Raw genomic sequence first — 19,110 nt, 5'->3', positions numbered from 1 at the left:
ACGGGAAATCGTTGGAAATCTAACTTAATAATTTCTTGAATGTCATGGTAACTGGTAAGATGAACAATATTAATAATAATAAAGAAACAAGAGGTAAGTGAACAAAATAAGCCATGTTTAATGGTCACGTGATTGATATTTATATATTTGTGTATATATTGACATGGACAACCTTAATGATAACGACTATACAGGGTGTATCAAAAAAAAGGTAATCCAACTTCAACACGCTATTGTACGTGAACTACTCAGTCTATGAACGAATTTTTTTCACTTTCGGAAAGATCAGGATTTTAACTATCGGATGACATGTTTTTAATACGAAATGGTGAAAAAGTGAGCACATACGAGGCTGATAAAAAATGTTAGTCGCAATCGCATATTTTCACCTTTGAGCCTATAATTAAAGCAGTGCATAACAAAAGAAAAGAGCAATTAATCACGAACATGTCACAGCTTACACTGGTTTTATGCCGCATTGCTTGGAATGTTCTCCTGATGTGATTTATTCCTACTTAATATGCATATGCGGTTAGTTTATTCAAAAGCAAAATTCTTCAATTAATCCCAAAGAGAGTTAATTTTCAATGGTTTTAGTCCCAACTCTCAGAGGTGAAAATATGCGATTTTGACTAACACTTTTTATCGGCCTCCTATTTGCTCATTTTTTCACCATTTGGTATCAAAAACATGTTATTCGATAGTTAAAAGCCTAAACTTTTGGAATGTGAAAAAAATTCGTTAATAGAATGAGTAGTTCACGTACAATAGCGCACCAAAGTTGGATTACCTTTTTTTTGATACACCCTGTATATATATAATATATATAATATATATATATATATATATATATATATATATATATATATATACATATATATATATATATATATATATATATATATATATATATATATATATATGCGTATATAATAGCTAAAGTAAAGAACTTATAGATCTTAGTAGCACTTTTAATTCAGCACCCTACAATAGCTACATGCATGTCAATAATAAACAACATAAATTTTGTTCTATTTGTAGCAAGATGGTTCTGATTGGTGGTTTAGCATCTTTTTCATTAAATTTTACATGTGTTATCATTATTGTGGTATGTATAGGTCTTTCGATATTTAAACGGTTTATGAAGCGTTTTAATTTAAAATGAAACAAGTTGCTCTAAATGAAAACGTATGTTTAATAAACTCAATACGAAGTATTTAATGCATACTACGAAGAGCTACTTTAATAACTTTATAGATCATTGCAGTGGAAAAATTCGCTGGTTTTAAGATAATTATGTTATTTGGACATGCTGTCCTTATGTGTTTGTATTGTTGGTGTAATATTACATGCTTTTCTCATTATTGCTTTCATCAAAGATCCTCTAAAATGCTTCAAGAATTCAGGAACATATCTTGTTGTAAATTTAGCTGCTTCAGACTTCCTGGTCTGTCTCATAACTCCGACAAAATGTTGCATACCGAAAAACTGGCTCTGGGAAAGGCTGAGGCAGCTCGTTGTTTTCTCTTCCATGAATGTATCTATTTTAACAATAGCGTCAATTTCGCTTGATCGCTTTTTCTTGGTTCTGTGTCCTTTCAAACATAGAGCTTTGACGAAAGGAAAAATATATTCGTGTGGTTGGCTTGTGTTGGCTCTTTGGTTCGGCATTTCCAATAAAAAACTTTGTGTTTGCTATAGTAACTGACGTGAAAACACACATAAGGATTCTTACCCAGATTTTGCCAGGTTTGTTTGCAAGTGTGATGTACAGGTTAACGTACCACAAGTTAAAAAAACAGTCAAAAAATTTTGTTCTAGAGAACATTACAAATCGACAGCAACGGATGCGAATTATGCAGCAAAAACAATTTTTGAGAACAATTATTAATGTGGCGTGTATTCAAGTGATTTGTGTTGTGCCTTCGACGATATTCTTTCACATGAAGGTGTTTCAAAAATTGTTTAGTGATGATATCTTCTGGAATATTCCACATCAACTTTGCTGTCAATCCTTTGGTGTATGTACTACGCTTACCAAACTATAAAAAAATTTTTCTCGACTGTACTGTTGCAAAAGGAATACAATAACAGAAACTTAAAATCTGTCTTTGCTTCTTGAACAGTGATAGTGTTATTTGATTTCATTCAATGCTCATTGTTATTTGCCAAACCAATCACCAATGAAGCGTGGCAAAAGAAAACTGAAAAGATTTATATTGAACATTAAAATTACACTTGTGATATTTTCCAACGTGTCCAAATACACGCTGAGTAAATCGACAATGGTTTGTGTCAATGAAAATGACCAGAATGATAATTATATAAAAATTATGTGGAATATGATTGTGGTTTTTGCCTAGAACCATGCATTATACTCTAGTACATTTTGTATATTATTGTGATCGTTTATTCAAACGTGTCAATCATTCACAGTATTCGCGGTTTTATCAGTTGTTCGTAGAACAATTAATAAAATTTTGTGCATGAGAAAATATCAGCATGAGTAGAACTTAAATCGTTTTTAAGAATAGTGAAACAAGACACTCTTAACTGAGTGTGACGTAGTCGCCTCGACTCTATGCAAATGTATATCCAGCGATACTTCCTCACCTTTTGTGAATAATTGTTAAATCTTGCTTATCGAATGTAAAATAATAGAGACTTAATTAGAATAAAATATTCTCTAAAAATATGCGAGGCATAAAAACCAGAGAAATTTGTGACTGACGAGTGTCGCATGCATTTACACTAATTTGAAATATGACTCATTCACAGTCTTTGCACTCTTCATCTTATAGATGAATTACTACCTTTATATTTATTTGACTTCAGTTCACCCTTTGCAAATACATGAATTACATGCTATAATATGGTTTACAACAAAACACATTGCAATATGATTCCTTCGCCAAATCAGTCCTCCTTGTTTGCTGGTTGTCTAGCCTGCAATTCAGGCGTTAAAACTCTAGGGCAACGGAACATGGTATTATAACTTTTTTTTTTTTTGTTTTACGTTGGTTTATTTTACCACGTGTTTTGATGTCAAACGTATGCTCTGGAATTTCTTTTCTTACTAAATTTTCTAACGAAGACCAATTGGTCGAAATGTCGAAGTATTTTCGAAATTTTAGGTACTTGTTATCTAGTGGAATAAATTTTGAATTAAAAATACGTTATTAACAGGGTCATTGGTTATGGATTTTCAAAAACATTTTAAAAAATACACTAATGCGAAGGCAATTTGGATCTGTAGTAGGAACCCACAACTCCTTGTTACACCATAATTATTAGATGCAACGTCGTCAGACGCTGTACGCAGTAATCTACTGTATCATTTGTCATGACATTAGGATAGACAACACGAGACTATTTAGTGATTTTACTATCAATTTTTTATACATATCATTATATTATATACCTTAGTGGCTTAAACAGCTTAATTTTAGCCTATTTAGTTTATAAAATTATTAATATATTTGACACATCTGACAGAGATAGGTAAATATATAAGTTAGAAATATTCAATTTCCTTGAAGATACTTTGTGTGTGCGTGTTGGCACATGCATTTCTTCATTGACTATAACAGACTAGCTAGCTCTATATTCCAGTGGCTTTATATTCCACTGTGTAAGATAAAAAACGACAGGGAAATAAAATTATTCTCTTCCAAAAGGATAGCATAGGAAGTAAGAATTTATGATATATGTTTCAGATGTCTAAATAATTACGAACATTATAAGATATAGTGAGTAGTTTCAGTACTAGATAAATGTTGCAACCATGTCAGTTCAAAAATTGAGGTCAGCGGATTTTCATCTCAGCTTTTTTCATAGATCTCGTATCCTTTTTCCAGTTAACCCAGTTGATGCCACTCCAAGATCTGTCACCTGCGTTGAGGTATTGGCCGTTGAGGTGGGAATCATGACATTTGTTATACCACCAAGCACCTTTCCAATACACAGCACAGCTACCACTATACCAATCATTATCTTGATCCTTGGTAGAGAACTTCATTCCGTTATGCATAGATGTCAAAGAATCGCCAGCATTACCTGAAATTATATTAAAAGATAATTAACCAGCTGTATCCAGAAGAAACCAGTGCCGAATTAATCTCCTGCCTGAAAAGTAGCGTCCTTCATGAGCCAAACCTAATGTTAATTGACCCCTATTTTTGGTTTCCACCCAATTACTCTGTGGTGAAATCCTTCCCACTGTCGTTCTGGATTTCAAGCACGGGCTGCTGACGCAATAATTTTCTGTAAAGTACGCGTGACGTCCGTGTTGTCAAAACGTCGCTTCCATGCTTGCTTGCTCTCTATAGTTTGTAAGCCAAAAAAATCCCACCAATTTATTAGCTGGGTTTAAAGTCCGGCACCGTGTTAGTAAAACTAAAAACAGTAAAGATCGTGTTCACGCGTAAGTGAAATGCGTACAAACCGACATAAACCTTGGTTTTATTTCTATAAAATTCATTTTTAAGCAAAATGCATTAATTTTCATATATGAAACATATATTTGCACTTTGTGGATGTATACTGAGTTACACCAAAATTATTGTGTGTATTTACACTTATTCGGTGCTTGCTGGACACTTCGGCATTTTAGAGTGTACTAAAATTTACTTACTCTTCGAGGAAAACCCACCGATGTTCAACTTATAACCTTCAGACTCAGAGGCCACAGAAAATGTGGAATAAAGAGCAAAAGCTGTTGAATCATCAAAGTCTGTCAGGTCGATTCTTAAATTCTTTTTTCCAGCTTTTGTCATGCGATGAATTTTTTCCAAACCAAGCCAAAAATTTCCGTTTAAAGATCCAAATCCTGTTTTATATTCTAACCAACCACGAAAAAAATCCACACTTGCATTTTGTCTTCTTTGAAACATCGTCCATCCTCCTCCATTAGTTGTCATATCACACCAGACCTGAAAAGAACTCTTACCATCCGGATTGATTGTGTAAATTCCATCAGATCTCTTCCCGCTGTGGTACAAGTTGAGACAACTTGTAGCTGAAAATGATGTAACATATGATTATGAAAGTGTATGCATTTACACAAGTACAGAAACCAATCCATGTAAGCTTTGCAATATATAAAAATGTACTCCAAAAAGAGTAAATAATTTTGAAAATTAGCATCAAATGTGGTATAACAACTGCCTAAAACACTTCTCGACGTTTCGACCTGAAGGCCCTTATAACGCTGCCGCATATAGCATTCACATGACATAGGTGTGTCCCGGGGAACATTTTTCAATCTCTGCATGCATAATAATTAAGAAATAGAAAACATTTTCCGTGTTTCTATCCAGTTTTAGTATACACCCGACTACACTGCGTCCAAAAATTATATGCAAAATCGTTTTTTCTTTACATTTCATTTGGTTGTTAGAAGAATTTTATGAAGTGTAGGGTATATGGAAACATTATTACATGTGCAAAGCTGTAATTTTGTGTGCGTATTGTGTGTGTATTGTGTGGGTGTTTGTCTGTGAGCACGATAACTCAAAAAATACCAAACGTATTCGTACAAAATTTTAGGAATGCATTGCCCATCGGCAAAGGAAGAAGTGATTAAAATATGGTTGAATTTAGTTAAAAATTGAACGAAAAATTAAAATTTTTTTTTTTGCTTTTCCCGGTTAATTAAGAAAAACTCACTGAACGCGTAATGAGGTGCAAATTATTAAGGACGTGTATTATGGCTCAGTAACACGGGCGGAGGTATGCAGTCTCTTAAGTGCCCTTTAGTTATTTTTGAATCGATAGTCGAGCTTACAGCTCAATAAAGACCTTACGACGACGACGCACGACGACAACGGCCATCAACACAATGATTAAAGTTTATGAAAGTTATTAAAATCAATAATTTGGACACAATACTGCATGGCTCAGTTTACAACGACAAACACAAATTTTCACCTCGTGTGTACGACGCCTATATCTCAGGCTGCACAGTGCTGCTTTAAATTCACTTCAGTTGAATCCGGTTACGAGCAAAAAAGCCATATTTTCAACTCCCGATATGCTGTATTGAATTCTTATAAAGTTATAATACAATACATGACAAGTTTTCTTCCAGCTATTTATTTCAAGCAGTTTGTTCTTGCCGTCGTTGTCGCATTGGTGTCCTTCTTGTTAAGGTATGTATTGCGCAACACTGTAAACAAACATCGCGAACTTCCAAATGATCGAGATCATTGCCGCATTTAGATAACGGCGGTGGACTGCGTACAATATTAATTTTATGTTCGCAAAACTGCGAACAAACATCGCGAATCTTCAATAATGTCAAGAATATTGCGTTGCCTTCTAAGGGAAGCAGCAATTGCGCTCAATACTGATTTATTGCCTGGAATAGCTACTTCAGAAAAAGGGGGCTTTTAAGAGACAAATTAACAGCATAAATGGCAGAAAATTATTTTGCGTGAGTTCTACATTTTTAAGACATCATATATTGCCTTCAAGGGAACAAGACGCACACTCATAAACATCTGAAATAGAATTTTTTATGTGTACATATTCATATTATTTAGAACAAAAATAACGATGAAAATCGATCACCCCCGATCATAACACGTTATTGGGTGGTGTAATCATACCTTCGCATTTCCGTCCTTCTCCTGTGTAACCACGTTGACACTGGCAGTTGAATGAACCTGGAGTGTTGGTGCAATTTGCATTTTTGTCACATTTGTGCGTTCCTTTTTCACATTCATCGACATCTGAAATACATACTTTAATTGCATTGCAGTTATTTTTGTAATCCTATTCTACTATACACTCAAGGCCGAAACTAGATTTCCAATATAATCATTAATTAACATAAGTATTATGTCCTATATTATAGGACTGGTTGCGATACCAGAGAAATACTTTCACCAGTAAGCAACAACGGGCTTTTTCGTGGAACAGTTCATCGAACATGCTTTTGTTTTGCAATCCAGATTAATGTAAAGCGAGTTAATCACCACATGTTTTTATTGGCGTATCTAGACTGCATTTCTAGCATTTGCATATAGGTTTTTAATTTGTATGGTGTTTTAAAACTATGTAAGTAGCATTGCCAAAGAAGGATAGCTAACTTTTATACTTTAGTATATTATACAAAGTATTGCAATTGAAAAAAAAACAAAATTATTTGCTTTGTTATGTGCTTAGTAATGTGCTTACAATGCAGCACATCAAAATATTTCAACCTTAATTAGATAAGGCATGAATCGGAATATTATAAGCTCTAAAAAGGGGCTAGCTTGCCATTTGGAACTATTTGTACATTTCATGGGATTACCTGCGAACCAGAATTGTAAATGCGTATTTATTTTTGGCTTACCTTCTATTACCTACATGAGAAAGAAAAAGATCATGGTAAGTTCACAGTCCGAATTTCTTAAGATGCTACATACATATTAGTATCATTTTCGAATGAGATACACAAGTTACACATGCGCTTATTTTTACGCGATAATTTATTCGGAATTTCCGAAGGCACACGAAGCGTCTAAGTGAAAATACTGAAACGCGTTCGGAACGCGTTCGGGAACGCGTTCAGAACACGTTCAGAACACGTTCTGGAACGCGTTCGGAACGCATTTCGGAACGCGTTCGGAACGCGTTAGGGGAACCCGTTCTGAACGCGTTCGGGAACGCGTTCTGAACGCGTTCGTCGCATTAGGTTACTTCTGAGCAGTACTGTATATTACTTCAACCTTTGTTGCAGAACATTTCAAATGAGTTATGGTTAGGTTTCGGAGTGAGTGAGATTAAGAAAACATACAATTTCTACAAATTTTTGAGTGCTAAAATGTTCTAATCATTGTTTGCCATAAGAAATTTCATTATGTGGCGAAGGCACCATTTATAAGTTTAAATAAAATAACGGAGAAGTTAAAGTATCAGTGTAGAAAATGCACTCAAAAATTTTTAAGTAAAGAAGTCGATTTTAATGACTTTCTGCATGGTTTCTCATTAGCTACCTCTATACAAATTAGCTGGATACAGCGACGTAGCGCGTGCTATGCTAATATTTTGGTGTCGATTGACTGGGAAAACTACTGCCTGCTAAAGAACTGAATAATGATAATAACATAAAATTTGTGTAGCATGACTAACTCGTCGGGCTTGCATGCTATGCCACTGGGTGCAGCAATCCCTTGCTATTTCAAACGAAGAAAAATATTTCCTCAGCTTGCCAGACTTAACCTCCTAAGTATATAATCATTTTCAAATGACTTAATTGTAAAGCCTGTATTATAATTATTTATGTAGCTGATGATGAATGACGTTTCCAATTTTTTCACTCCAACTTTACGACCGTGTTTGTTCCAAACAAACAAAGTCGTAAAGGTGAAGTGAAACCACACGACTCATGCAGTTATAGACTTTCGCGGTTTAGGCGAAAGGTAATACTTGAACACTATAACTAAATCTTCAAAACATCAAAACACCAGAAATAATTTATATAAACAAGCACTATACGAGTAAACGTCGAATGTTGTTTTTCGAATAATAAATTTATGCAGTGATTGCACTCGAAAGGGTATACCTTGACTTTCACAATATAATCTAATTTTCGTGGAATTGTGGACACATCATTTCTGCATTCTATGCTTTAAGTGAATGTGTTTTCGCTCGCTACAAATTGAAATGTAAAAAGTCTAGGTATACCCTTTGTGTTTTTGTTTGTACCCAAACACTTTAATAAGACAATGCAAATGAATAATACGGTTCTTACCAAAACGTCTTTGTAAAAAACCCATGGCCCATTCTTCATTTTTTTTTTGTTCATCTTCACCGTGCTGTTGCTCAATTGACAGTTTGTATAAAGGTTGCTTTGTTTCTGTCTGTAGTTGTAACCATAGCAATTTTTTTTACTATTACAGAGAATGTGGCACTCTGCTAAACTATTAATGGTATGTTTTGATATAAGATCGGATAGTCGCAGTGCTTGATTTCCTGCAAGTAAAATACAGACCGTTGAGGTTGATAAATTTGCATTCTATATTAATCATTCACCTTTATCATATTGAGTAAAAGTCCGTTTTCCCCTGTACTAGGATAACAACGTTTTTGCAAACGGGTGTATATATATATATATAATATATATATATATATATATATATATATATATATATAGCTTCGTGCAGGCGATTGTTCCTTCCGTGACTTGACCAATACAAACAAAACGAGCACAGCATCAATTATGACATTAAAATTTAAATAACTATAAACATCAGACAATATTTTTCGGATGAAGATAACTTTTTACTGTTGGAGAAATAATCACTGAGATCAAGACATCAGCGATTGATTCATATAGTTTCAGTTAAAAAATCATTAATTCATATTATTTTCTTTGAATGCAATTTGTAACAACCCACGTTAATTCTTTAGCCACCTGGAGACGAATGTGCATGTTCAACACTTATTTGCGATGTTTGCATCGAATATCGAGAATCATTTCAATAAATATTCTTCATCTAATAAATAATATTTAGCATCAAATACACTTTCCCACTTATACTTCATGCGTTGAAACTTCCATGCGGTGTATAATAGGCCAGCCATCTTTATATATATCGTTATCCGTTTTAATTCTCATTAAATAAGGTATGTGACGAAACAAACTTCTTTTATTTTCCTTTATCGTTTGATTTTCTTTTTGGCTCAAGTGCTACCTTTCATTTTGGAAAACTATATAGTCTGTGAATATATAAATTAGTGAGTAAGAATCTTCTTTCCTTAATTTCCTGTCTTAGGTCTTTCTAATCGATTGCGTTAACTTTTATATTTCCTTAGTATTAGTGATATGATGCTACAAATACCGTCAAGAATTACTTGTAACTTAAATCCTTTCAACGTCAAAAGTAAAAGATCGAAAAACGTCAATTAAACTGTCAACTGCGTAGTTGCATGTAAAATGCTTTAGTTAAATGCATGCATGTAACAGCTGCAGCGTTTGACGCCTTCAATGCACTGAAGTACACATATATTTGCTATATTTTAAAAGATCGTGAATAATTTTAGTTTCTCGGATTCTAACTGAATCTAAGTTTAAAAGTCAGCCCACTAAGCTATGGAGAACGTCTTGTGTGGGAAAAGGTGTAAATTGCGTATGTAACATTGTCGGGTAGTAGTGCGATTTGTAAAAGGTGTCACTATAGTGCGATTAGTAAAATTTCATTTTCGCAACGTTCCCGTTTAGATCTCTGTAATCGTATGTTTCTGCCTTATTTCTGCGGAAAAATCTTTAACTTTATGCGTGTAATTTAGATGAAGAAGATGCATTTACCAATCACATTCATGTGACTGTCCTGTTGTATTATGATTCATGAATCAGTAAAGCCAGCCCCAAGAAAAACTGAATGCATGATTAAGTATTTTACATCATGAATTTTAAATAAAGCTTTCTTAAAAGTCGTTTTGTTAATATCTGAGTGGAATGCTTTTGCTAATATTAACGACGCGCTACAAGGTTTTCATTCAAGAAAATATTGCACTAAACATTTAAGGTTAAACCGATGAAAACTTGACATCTTTAGATATTTTACATAGTTTGCCGTCTTTCGCAGGTTGTGAATTAATCGTTAGCAAAATATCAAAAATAATACAAGTTTAAAATTAACATCTTTCAATAGAAATATAGATGGACATGTTCCGCCAATCGATAAATAAGGAACAATGATCCTAACTTAACCTTCATTCGTGTAAGTCTGGTTTATTGATATGTCATGATTCATCCGCGATGTTCTAGGATCTATTGTCGGTGGTCAATGAAGTATATACGTTTCTTCGATAGACAAAGGATTATATGCATCAATAGCCACCGACAATAGACATCGCCGATGAACTACGACATATGAAAACCAGGCATGAGCCTAAAAGTCGTTCAGTGCATGTTAATTAATAGGGGTAAACACAATCGCTAGGAACAGAAATCATCCCTGGACATCTTGAACAAGATGCCGTTAAATAATGCTAAGCTTTATAAGTGGTTTCTTATCAACGACTAGCATTCCTTAGCTCAAACTTTCAACTAAAACGCCCAGGAATAAACTTTGAGAAAGTTCAGCTAGGAAGTATCATCCAGGAAAAAGGATATAATATTTAAGGCAAAATCTTTGGGAAAGTTGCAAAATATTTAAGCCCCTACCTTCACTGGTGCGCCTAAAATTCCTCAATGTGCACGGTTTGCCATCTCTCGCGGGTTGTGCGTTCACCATTTGTAAAATTACCACAAACAGTGCGTTTAGAATTAACATTTTGTAGCAGAAATATAAATGCATGGGAAGCGATACGCCGGTGTTGAGTCCACTGTCTGCAATCAATAGCGCCAGGCATCTATAACAGTGCTTTAATTGCATAGCAGGTGCATGCTTTTTGTCACTGCAATAACTGCAGTTAAATATTTGTTATGATATTTTTCTAAAACGCGATCTGAAACCAACAAACTTAAGACAACGAAAAGGACAGATGCAGAGATTTGAATATTTAAAAGACTTCAAAAAATTGATATAATCGTAGTATAGTGGATCGAGAACTACCTGATCGAGTTCCGATTTTGTTTTAATTTCGCTCAAGGGCTTCAAGATTATGATTTGATAATCAAAAAATTAGTCGTCCACATTTTTGAGAGAAGCTTCACATTAGCATTAATTTAATTTACAACAATAGAGAAGGCAATGTCTTTCTTATTAATCGTTCGCTTTTACTGCTATTTTTGCTTAAGTTAATATACATGTATTATTTGCTACAAACACCAAGGTAAACAGCCAAAATAGATATATATAGCCAAAAGAAAAAACAAAAAAGCTTCAGCTAAATGCATACGACAGCTGCAGCGAAGAATAAACACATGTTACGTTTGCTATTTTTGTAAAAGATCGTGAATCATTCAGTTGATCAAAGTATAAAAATCTACTGAATTATCAGTTTCTTTATTACTTCGGGAAAATTTTTTTGTTATAAGAAAAAATAACATGCATGCATGCATACATTTCTGATTGGCTCCTCGTTTCGATCGGGCCATCCAAGAACGGAAACCATTAAAAAATTGTTTTAGAATTTTTTATTTTCATGGTGTCATCATGACGAATCTAGAAAATTTCGGCCACTGGTGATGAATAAGTCGGCAATTTATACTAATGAATCATACAATTTTTGCTAAAATCGTTCGCATGCTCCCCTACTGGCGAGTTAGTTTCGAATTCATTCAGTTACGTGGGAAGTGGTTTTTTCGTGACTTGACGAATACAAACAAAACGTGCACATCACTAATTTCGTCGTTAATATTTAAAGAACTGTAAACATTAGAAGATAATTTCCCATCACGAGCGAAAAAAATAAGATAGCTGGAATCTTCTGTTCTTTTAATTTCAATTAGTAAAGTTGACACAAGTCGTCGTTTACTTTTTACCGACGGAAAATAAATCACTGAGATGAAGACATCATTAGTTCATATCATTTTTTGAAAACATCTTTAATTCATATTTTTGAATGCAACTTGTATAAATACCCGTTGCTACGTTAATGCTTTAATCAGATGCAGACGAACGAGTTTATAGCATCACATAATCATTTCCGACTAAAGATGAAGAATCACTTCACTAAATATTCGTTATCTTATAGAGCTGCAAGCTTATAAGCTTGCTGAGAATAAGTTAAATAATTTGAACGCTATAGTTTGGGATGGAAATATATTTCACTGATAAATTTATAATGAAGAGGCTCACTACTCTTATCAAGTGCTAGACATGTTGTAAAATCCCAACAGCGAAATTGTAATCCGTCGTATAAGACCAGATTGGAAGTAGAAAAGCAGGTGTATTTAAATTAATTCAATAAATTTTGCGATTCTGTAATTCTGAAGACAAAGCAACCCGACCCCGTTAAAAGTCCATGTACAGTAAGCATAAGGCTACCCCGCTAACAATCCAATGAGTTCGATAAATTGAAACGAATTATACTAATCACAATACATGAAATGGACTACATTGGACTGAGTAAGTAGCAAATTAGTCCGGCCACCTCACACAAGTTAGCCCAGATAAGTCCAATCGACGAATCAAAAATGAGCAGGCTGCCACTGTATTCTGCGAGCTTTTAGCGCTTTACCACTGCTCTGAAAAAAAACATTTATCCTAAAACTGAACCTGACCAACTGAGCTATGGTTTTCATTTCTTATTAGAATCCGGCATGAAGTTGATTCTTACTATTTAATGACTAAATTTTAATATTATTTAATTGAATGTATCTTCGTTGCAAAAAATTAAAAGTTTGGCGACTGACTCCACTTACAGCAGGGGCCGGTAATATGAAAGCCGGGTATTTTTTTTTATTTTCCTTAAAATTTGATCAAATCTTAGTATTAATAAATTGAGGATCTTCTTTAACACTTGTTAGTTCGTATTGGGCTTCAAAAATTTTAAGAACAGTTGAAAAATCAGTATCAGGTGAATAGCGCTATCCGGATTTCATATAACGGCCCTAGAGCAGTAAGGTCGACCTTGTCAGAGTTCGTGACGCTCTTTTAAGATCTACGATCCTTTTCTATGTTGATATCCCCGAGTGTACTAATTCCGCCTAGGGATTTTAATTACGCCCGGTAATGCAATTGCGAAATGAAAGTTGTCCACGATTAGGGAGCTTACGCAAAGTCAAATTTTGCAGGACGCGGTCATCATCTTGTCCGGAAATGACCGGAGAATTGAAATGCGCATGCGTGTTTACACCCGTGAAGACGTCTTTCGTAGGTCGACACTGTGGAAAAGCTAGTTTTGAAGGCGTCCTTAAAATGGAGATTTATAACAATGGAAAAACACAAGTTTTTGGCATTAACGCTTCATTTCGGATAGACACAACATTTTAAATCATTAAAGGTCCAAGCGAGACACAATTGTGGGAGAAAGGGTTACGAGGAAGAAGTGTTCCAAATATAATGTAGATAATTATAAGGTCGAAGTTACCCCTTAGACTCGTTACAGCTTTATGGATGTAGTTTATGGTACAATTAATTATGTAGTCCTGGCCAATGACTCAGATGTCCTCAGAGGTCGTGGATCCCCATGTTGGACGCGTCCTCAGGGGTTTAGCAGCTGCTCCCCAGCAATGGACTTCACCCAAAAGCGGTCATAGCTCCCAGATAGGTATCCTAAATGTCCAAAGAGGTCGTGGATCCCCAAGATGGTAATTATTTACCTAGGTATAGAAAAGAATGCATATAAATCTTTGCGAGTCTATGGAGTAGAGGGTGACCTTCGGGAGCACCCCATCCCCACAATATGCAGCATGCGTATTGCATACAAATACGCGGCATACGCAGTAACGTTGAAGACGAAGTTTGACTATAGCGTTCGTAACAATTCGAAGACCAACGACCCAGTGTTTTTATAAGCCAAGAGGGTAAGCCAGCTGATGCTAGAGTTGTAGCAGCACCAACGCGATAGCTGTCACCGGCGAATTAAGAAGCAGCGAGACCTGATTGTGAAAGCAATTTGCGGGTTTCCGAGATCACTATTTGCTTCGAAAGTGGTCTTCCCGAAGCATTCAGAAACAGAGGTCGATTCGTTGTTGCTGGTCTGATGGCTAAGTATCGCTTCATTGCCTGAACGGGACAGAGTGGTGTGTTTGTACCACCGACTGTACGGACTGTTATAGTGTGACCTACGCGAAAAGGATCGGTTTTGGATTCGCTACATTTCATTTGGTTTTTAGAAGAGTTTTATGAAGTGTAGTGTTTATGATGGAAACATTATTACATGTGCAAAGCTGTAATTTTGGGTTTATCTGTCCAATAGAAAAAAAAACAATTGCCATTTTTTCAGAAAGTAAAGATATTTGGCGTCCATTTTTAAATGCATATTACACTTATACAGCTATTTAGCGAATTGATGCAATGAAAAAATTTATAAAATGAAACAATATCGTCTTTCTAGGTAATTTTAATCAGTATAATTTATTCTCACACACATTTGATAAATAATTATATACCAGAAATAGAAGATTAATATTATTCATTAATGTTTAATGTATCATCCATGATTTGATATGACTAAAAGTAGCCTTCGATCCATCAATGCGGTGAGTTCCCTGTTGCATCAGGTAAAATACCTCGAGCAGTAGTTTTAATTGCATTCCACAGATCTTCTGTTGACGAGTACTGTTTTCCACCGGCATAACCTCTCTTTTGATAATGCTCCACAAGTTCTCAATTGGGTTGAGATCCGGAGAGCATGCTGGCCATTGCATAATTTCACCTTTTTAATAAGAACTTTACTAAGAAAGCCGGTTGTCAAGTGTGCAGCATGGGAAGGAGCATTGTCCTGCATAAAAACCATATTCCTCCGAAATGACAAATTTTTCTTCTTATACCATGGCAAAAAATGCTCCTTTAGGAAAGCTATGTATTTCGGGCCGGTCATTTTAACCTCATCCTTGACTCTAAATGGGCCGACAAGTTCATCATTGATGATCGCAGCCCAGAACATAACTCCACATTCGCCTTGTTGATGCCTGAAACACTGTGGAGGTAATCCTTTCATATCACACCATTCTCTTCTCAAGCCAACGGGTCCATCAAAGGTTGACTTTTCCTGAATCGTGTTGAAGCATTTTGGTGATTTGAAGGGTCGGTTGCTTCTGCTGTAGTGCTTGAATAATTTTGGTATTTTCAAATTCAAAAAGTCGTCGTCTACCTTCTTTGCGTAACACTCAATTCAGAGACGGCGGGAAATACATCGCCGTCGTCGACTATGATGTATTTGACGACGACGTTGAAGAATGAAGTTGTGATTGCGTAAGCTCTCTATTGACAAAACAAGTAAGCTACAGCCTTCAGTATCATATTCTTCAATGCCACTTAACTGGTTCTAGCTTCACAATGGTAGAAACCAACAAACTCCTCTCGAATCTATTCAGTTAAGTCGACAAATCGTATGACTAAAGAGAGCTGCTCTTAGACTTTGTTCGAGATATCCGCTGCCTCCTCTGCTACCACTGAAAACAACTTGCTTAATACAATTTCTGCTGAGAATTTTGAGGTAATGTACCAGCCAACTGTGTTAATAATCTCGTTCTGGATCGTTTTCGAACGCTAGGTAGCATTTCGAGGGGCATTTCCAAAGTGTTCTTGTAGCGACTTGTCTCCACTGTCAACACGAAAAGCCAGCAAAACTTGGAAGTTACCCTGAAGAGTTTCGTCATCGGATTGTCATATCTCTTGAACCTCGCAATATAATGCCACGGCATTATAAGCACAAACGACAACGGTCTTAATAATAGACCTCATCTACTCACGATTTTGTTGGATCTGCTGTTGGAGGATCTGGTTTAATTGTTCATTATATCCCACAGTACATCGTGCCATCATACTATAAAGGCACGCGCTGCGCTCCTCTTGCTCAAAGATGATCCTGTTCCGCGTACTTTGTATCAATGATCTTAAATGAATGTGGTGTAGCTAGCTCCCTAAAAATTACACTAACTAATTAACTAAAATCGCAATTAGATCATTACTTATTCCAAAAAAAATTTCAGTGCTTTCATTGTTTATTTAATGCATTTTACGCCATTTTCCAGCAGTCTGCTTGTCTTTCCAAACAACAGAAATTGACGATTAGCTAATTTCGACGCAGTTTCGTTGTTTACTCGCGCAATTCTGTCAAGCAAACAACGCACGAGAATGACGAATCTCGTACTCGTAGTCGTACTCGTAGTCACTGCTAAAGACGAATCTCGTACTCGTAGTCGTACTCGTAGTCACTGCTAAAGCTCCCTAATGGAACAGTGTTGGAACGGGTAGAAGATATATTCAGATATCTTGGAATTACAATCCACAAAAATATTACTTGGAGTGATCATGTCGAATCTTTGGTGTGAAGGGCAAACCAGCATATTGGCCTTTTGCGACGTGTCAAGCATTTATTACCACACCATGCTAGAATCACCCTATACAACGCCCTTATATTACCTATTTTGGACTACGCGGATATTGTCTGGGGTGATAGAGATAACATCACGTTAATGAACATGCTACAAATAGTTCAGAATAAAGCAGCCAAGACTATACTTGACATGCCAATGTATGCGTCGTCGACCGAGGCCTTAAGTACTTTGGAATTCAAGCCGCTTAGCGAAAGAAGATTCTACCATCGTTGTCTATTAGTACACAAGATAAAGAATGATCAAATCGATTATCAATTTGATTTTGTACTAAACAGTGACATCCATCAGCACAACACAAGAAGAAAAAATGATTGTCGCCTTAAGAGAGTAAAAACTATTTGGGCTAAACAAACTTTAAGTTATTTATGCCTCAATGACTTACCATCGGCTGTTAAGGATACTAAATCTTTAAATACTTTAAATCGCATTTTAAGTAGCTACCTTATGTAGCTACGCTGACTTTGGCAATGTAGAACACTAATTTTTAATCATATTTTATAGGTAATTCTTGCTATTTTATATTGTAAGATATCTATTTATATATTGTATTGTATTGTAAGTGTATTTTATGCAGGGCGTCATTGACAAACTCTTCGGAGATATGGGCACCCTGATTAAATATCATTATCATCAGCTATAACTTCACATCTTTCAATATTTTCTCCTTTAGGAGTTTTCAGCAACTCGGTCGCTTCTCTCATAAGTTTGGTAGACACGCCGCGATGGCCACCTCGCCGTGCTCGTAGCCTTTCTAGTCTCTCCTTCGTCGACATCGTTCATTCGAGTAGCAGACTTTTAATATTCTTAAAAAGCCCGCCCCACGTCGGGCGCCATGTAATAAATACCGTTCAGGGTTCGCTTCGTAGGTTTGATCTTTAAATTTAATCGCTTACATTTTCAATTTAATCGAGTACACAATACAATACAATATCCAATACGATTACATGATTGACAGGACATACAATTAAACTAATTGTTCTATAACTATCCACTATGTAGTGTATAAGTGTTCGTGAACAAAATATAAATATGTGATGTACAGTTTCTCACAGATGTGTTTTTCAGGAAAAGATATGTTTGTTGAACACATATTTTCTTTAGAAATAGGGTGCTAACTTAAGGTGTGTCAGTTGACACAACAGGGTGTGTTTCTGTACACACTAATTAAGATGTGTTTTGTGACTCAGTAAGGTGTGTTTTTGTGTGTTTTTAAACACATCTTTTTTTAGAGTGAAAATACAAGAAAACTCCAGCAAAATAAGAGATACGTGGAGAGGCAACAACACTTAATACGGAATTAGGACACGAAGAAATGATCTAACTATTTATACCAGCTCGCGTCTTATTCAAATCTCGTCTTAAATAAGTCGCAACTTAATTTGCCTCGTATATAAATGTCCCTAATAATATTTATGGAAATCACGTAGAAAAGATTAGGTACTTTACACATATAGAGCTATAGCATAAATCAAAGATTATATTCATTTGTAACCGCGAGTGGACATTAGTGCAGCATTTTATTGGGGATGTCGCAAGAGGTGGAATATCATCAGTTTCTACATTATCACTTTCTATATAAAAATGATACTAAAGTTAGTAACAACTGTAACTTTAGTATGCCTGTAATAACATAACGGGTAGGGTAAGTGAAGTGTAGTCATTCATGGTGAAGCGTAATAATTTTATACATTATTGTTATGACTTTCAAACAGAGGAATACGCTATGTTTAACTAGGGTATGGTTGAAGTAAAAACCAGGCCTTAGAATTAATAATTATTTAAGTAGGAAATAAAAATTTGGTGTTATAATTATATGCATGTAAAATATATGTATACATTATAAGCACCTGTTGCAATTTTAGAATTAGATGATTTGGTACAGTGGCAAACAGAGGGACCTGGCATATCTAAAATATATAATAAAAAAGAAATCATGCTGGGTATAGTATCCGGCCAGACGTGGCACATCATACTTTCTTAGTTTTATGATACATCCAGTCAATACTAAACATTAATTCAAATTCTGCTCCTTGAGAGTAAGACCTTTATAATCGGAGGATCTATAATAGAAGGGAACCTAAAAAATATGTGTATAACTTATAGGAAATTTAAACGATTGCACACATGTGAAGAAGAAGTTAGAATTTGGTCTACTTACTGAG

The 19,110-nt window shown here is 35.2% G+C and overlaps 1 protein-coding gene across 1 annotated transcript; it reads right to left on the bottom strand.

The window, feature by feature from the left end:
* Nucleotides 1-3,805: 3,805 nt before the first annotated feature.
* Nucleotides 3,806-8,779, bottom strand: LOC114534861 (microfibril-associated glycoprotein 4-like). Its single transcript, XM_028556340.1, has 5 exons — nucleotides 8,741-8,779; nucleotides 7,340-7,349; nucleotides 6,609-6,731; nucleotides 4,634-5,017; nucleotides 3,806-4,056 (listed from the first exon to the last, which is right to left on the bottom strand). Exons 1-5 carry the CDS (start codon nucleotides 8,777-8,779, stop codon nucleotides 3,806-3,808), a joined length of 807 nt encoding a protein of 268 aa, XP_028412141.1.
* Between the last annotated feature and the right edge of the window lie 10,331 nt (nucleotides 8,780-19,110).

The sequence above is a fragment of the Dendronephthya gigantea genome, unplaced genomic scaffold (genome assembly GCF_004324835.1).
Source record: "Dendronephthya gigantea isolate DGI-Jeju-01 unplaced genomic scaffold, DenGig_1.0 000108F, whole genome shotgun sequence".
In the NCBI taxonomy this organism is placed as follows: Eukaryota; Metazoa; Cnidaria; class Anthozoa; order Malacalcyonacea; family Nephtheidae; genus Dendronephthya; species Dendronephthya gigantea.
Note: the sequence above shows the minus strand (reverse complement) of the source record. Positions and strands in the feature narration are given on the sequence as shown.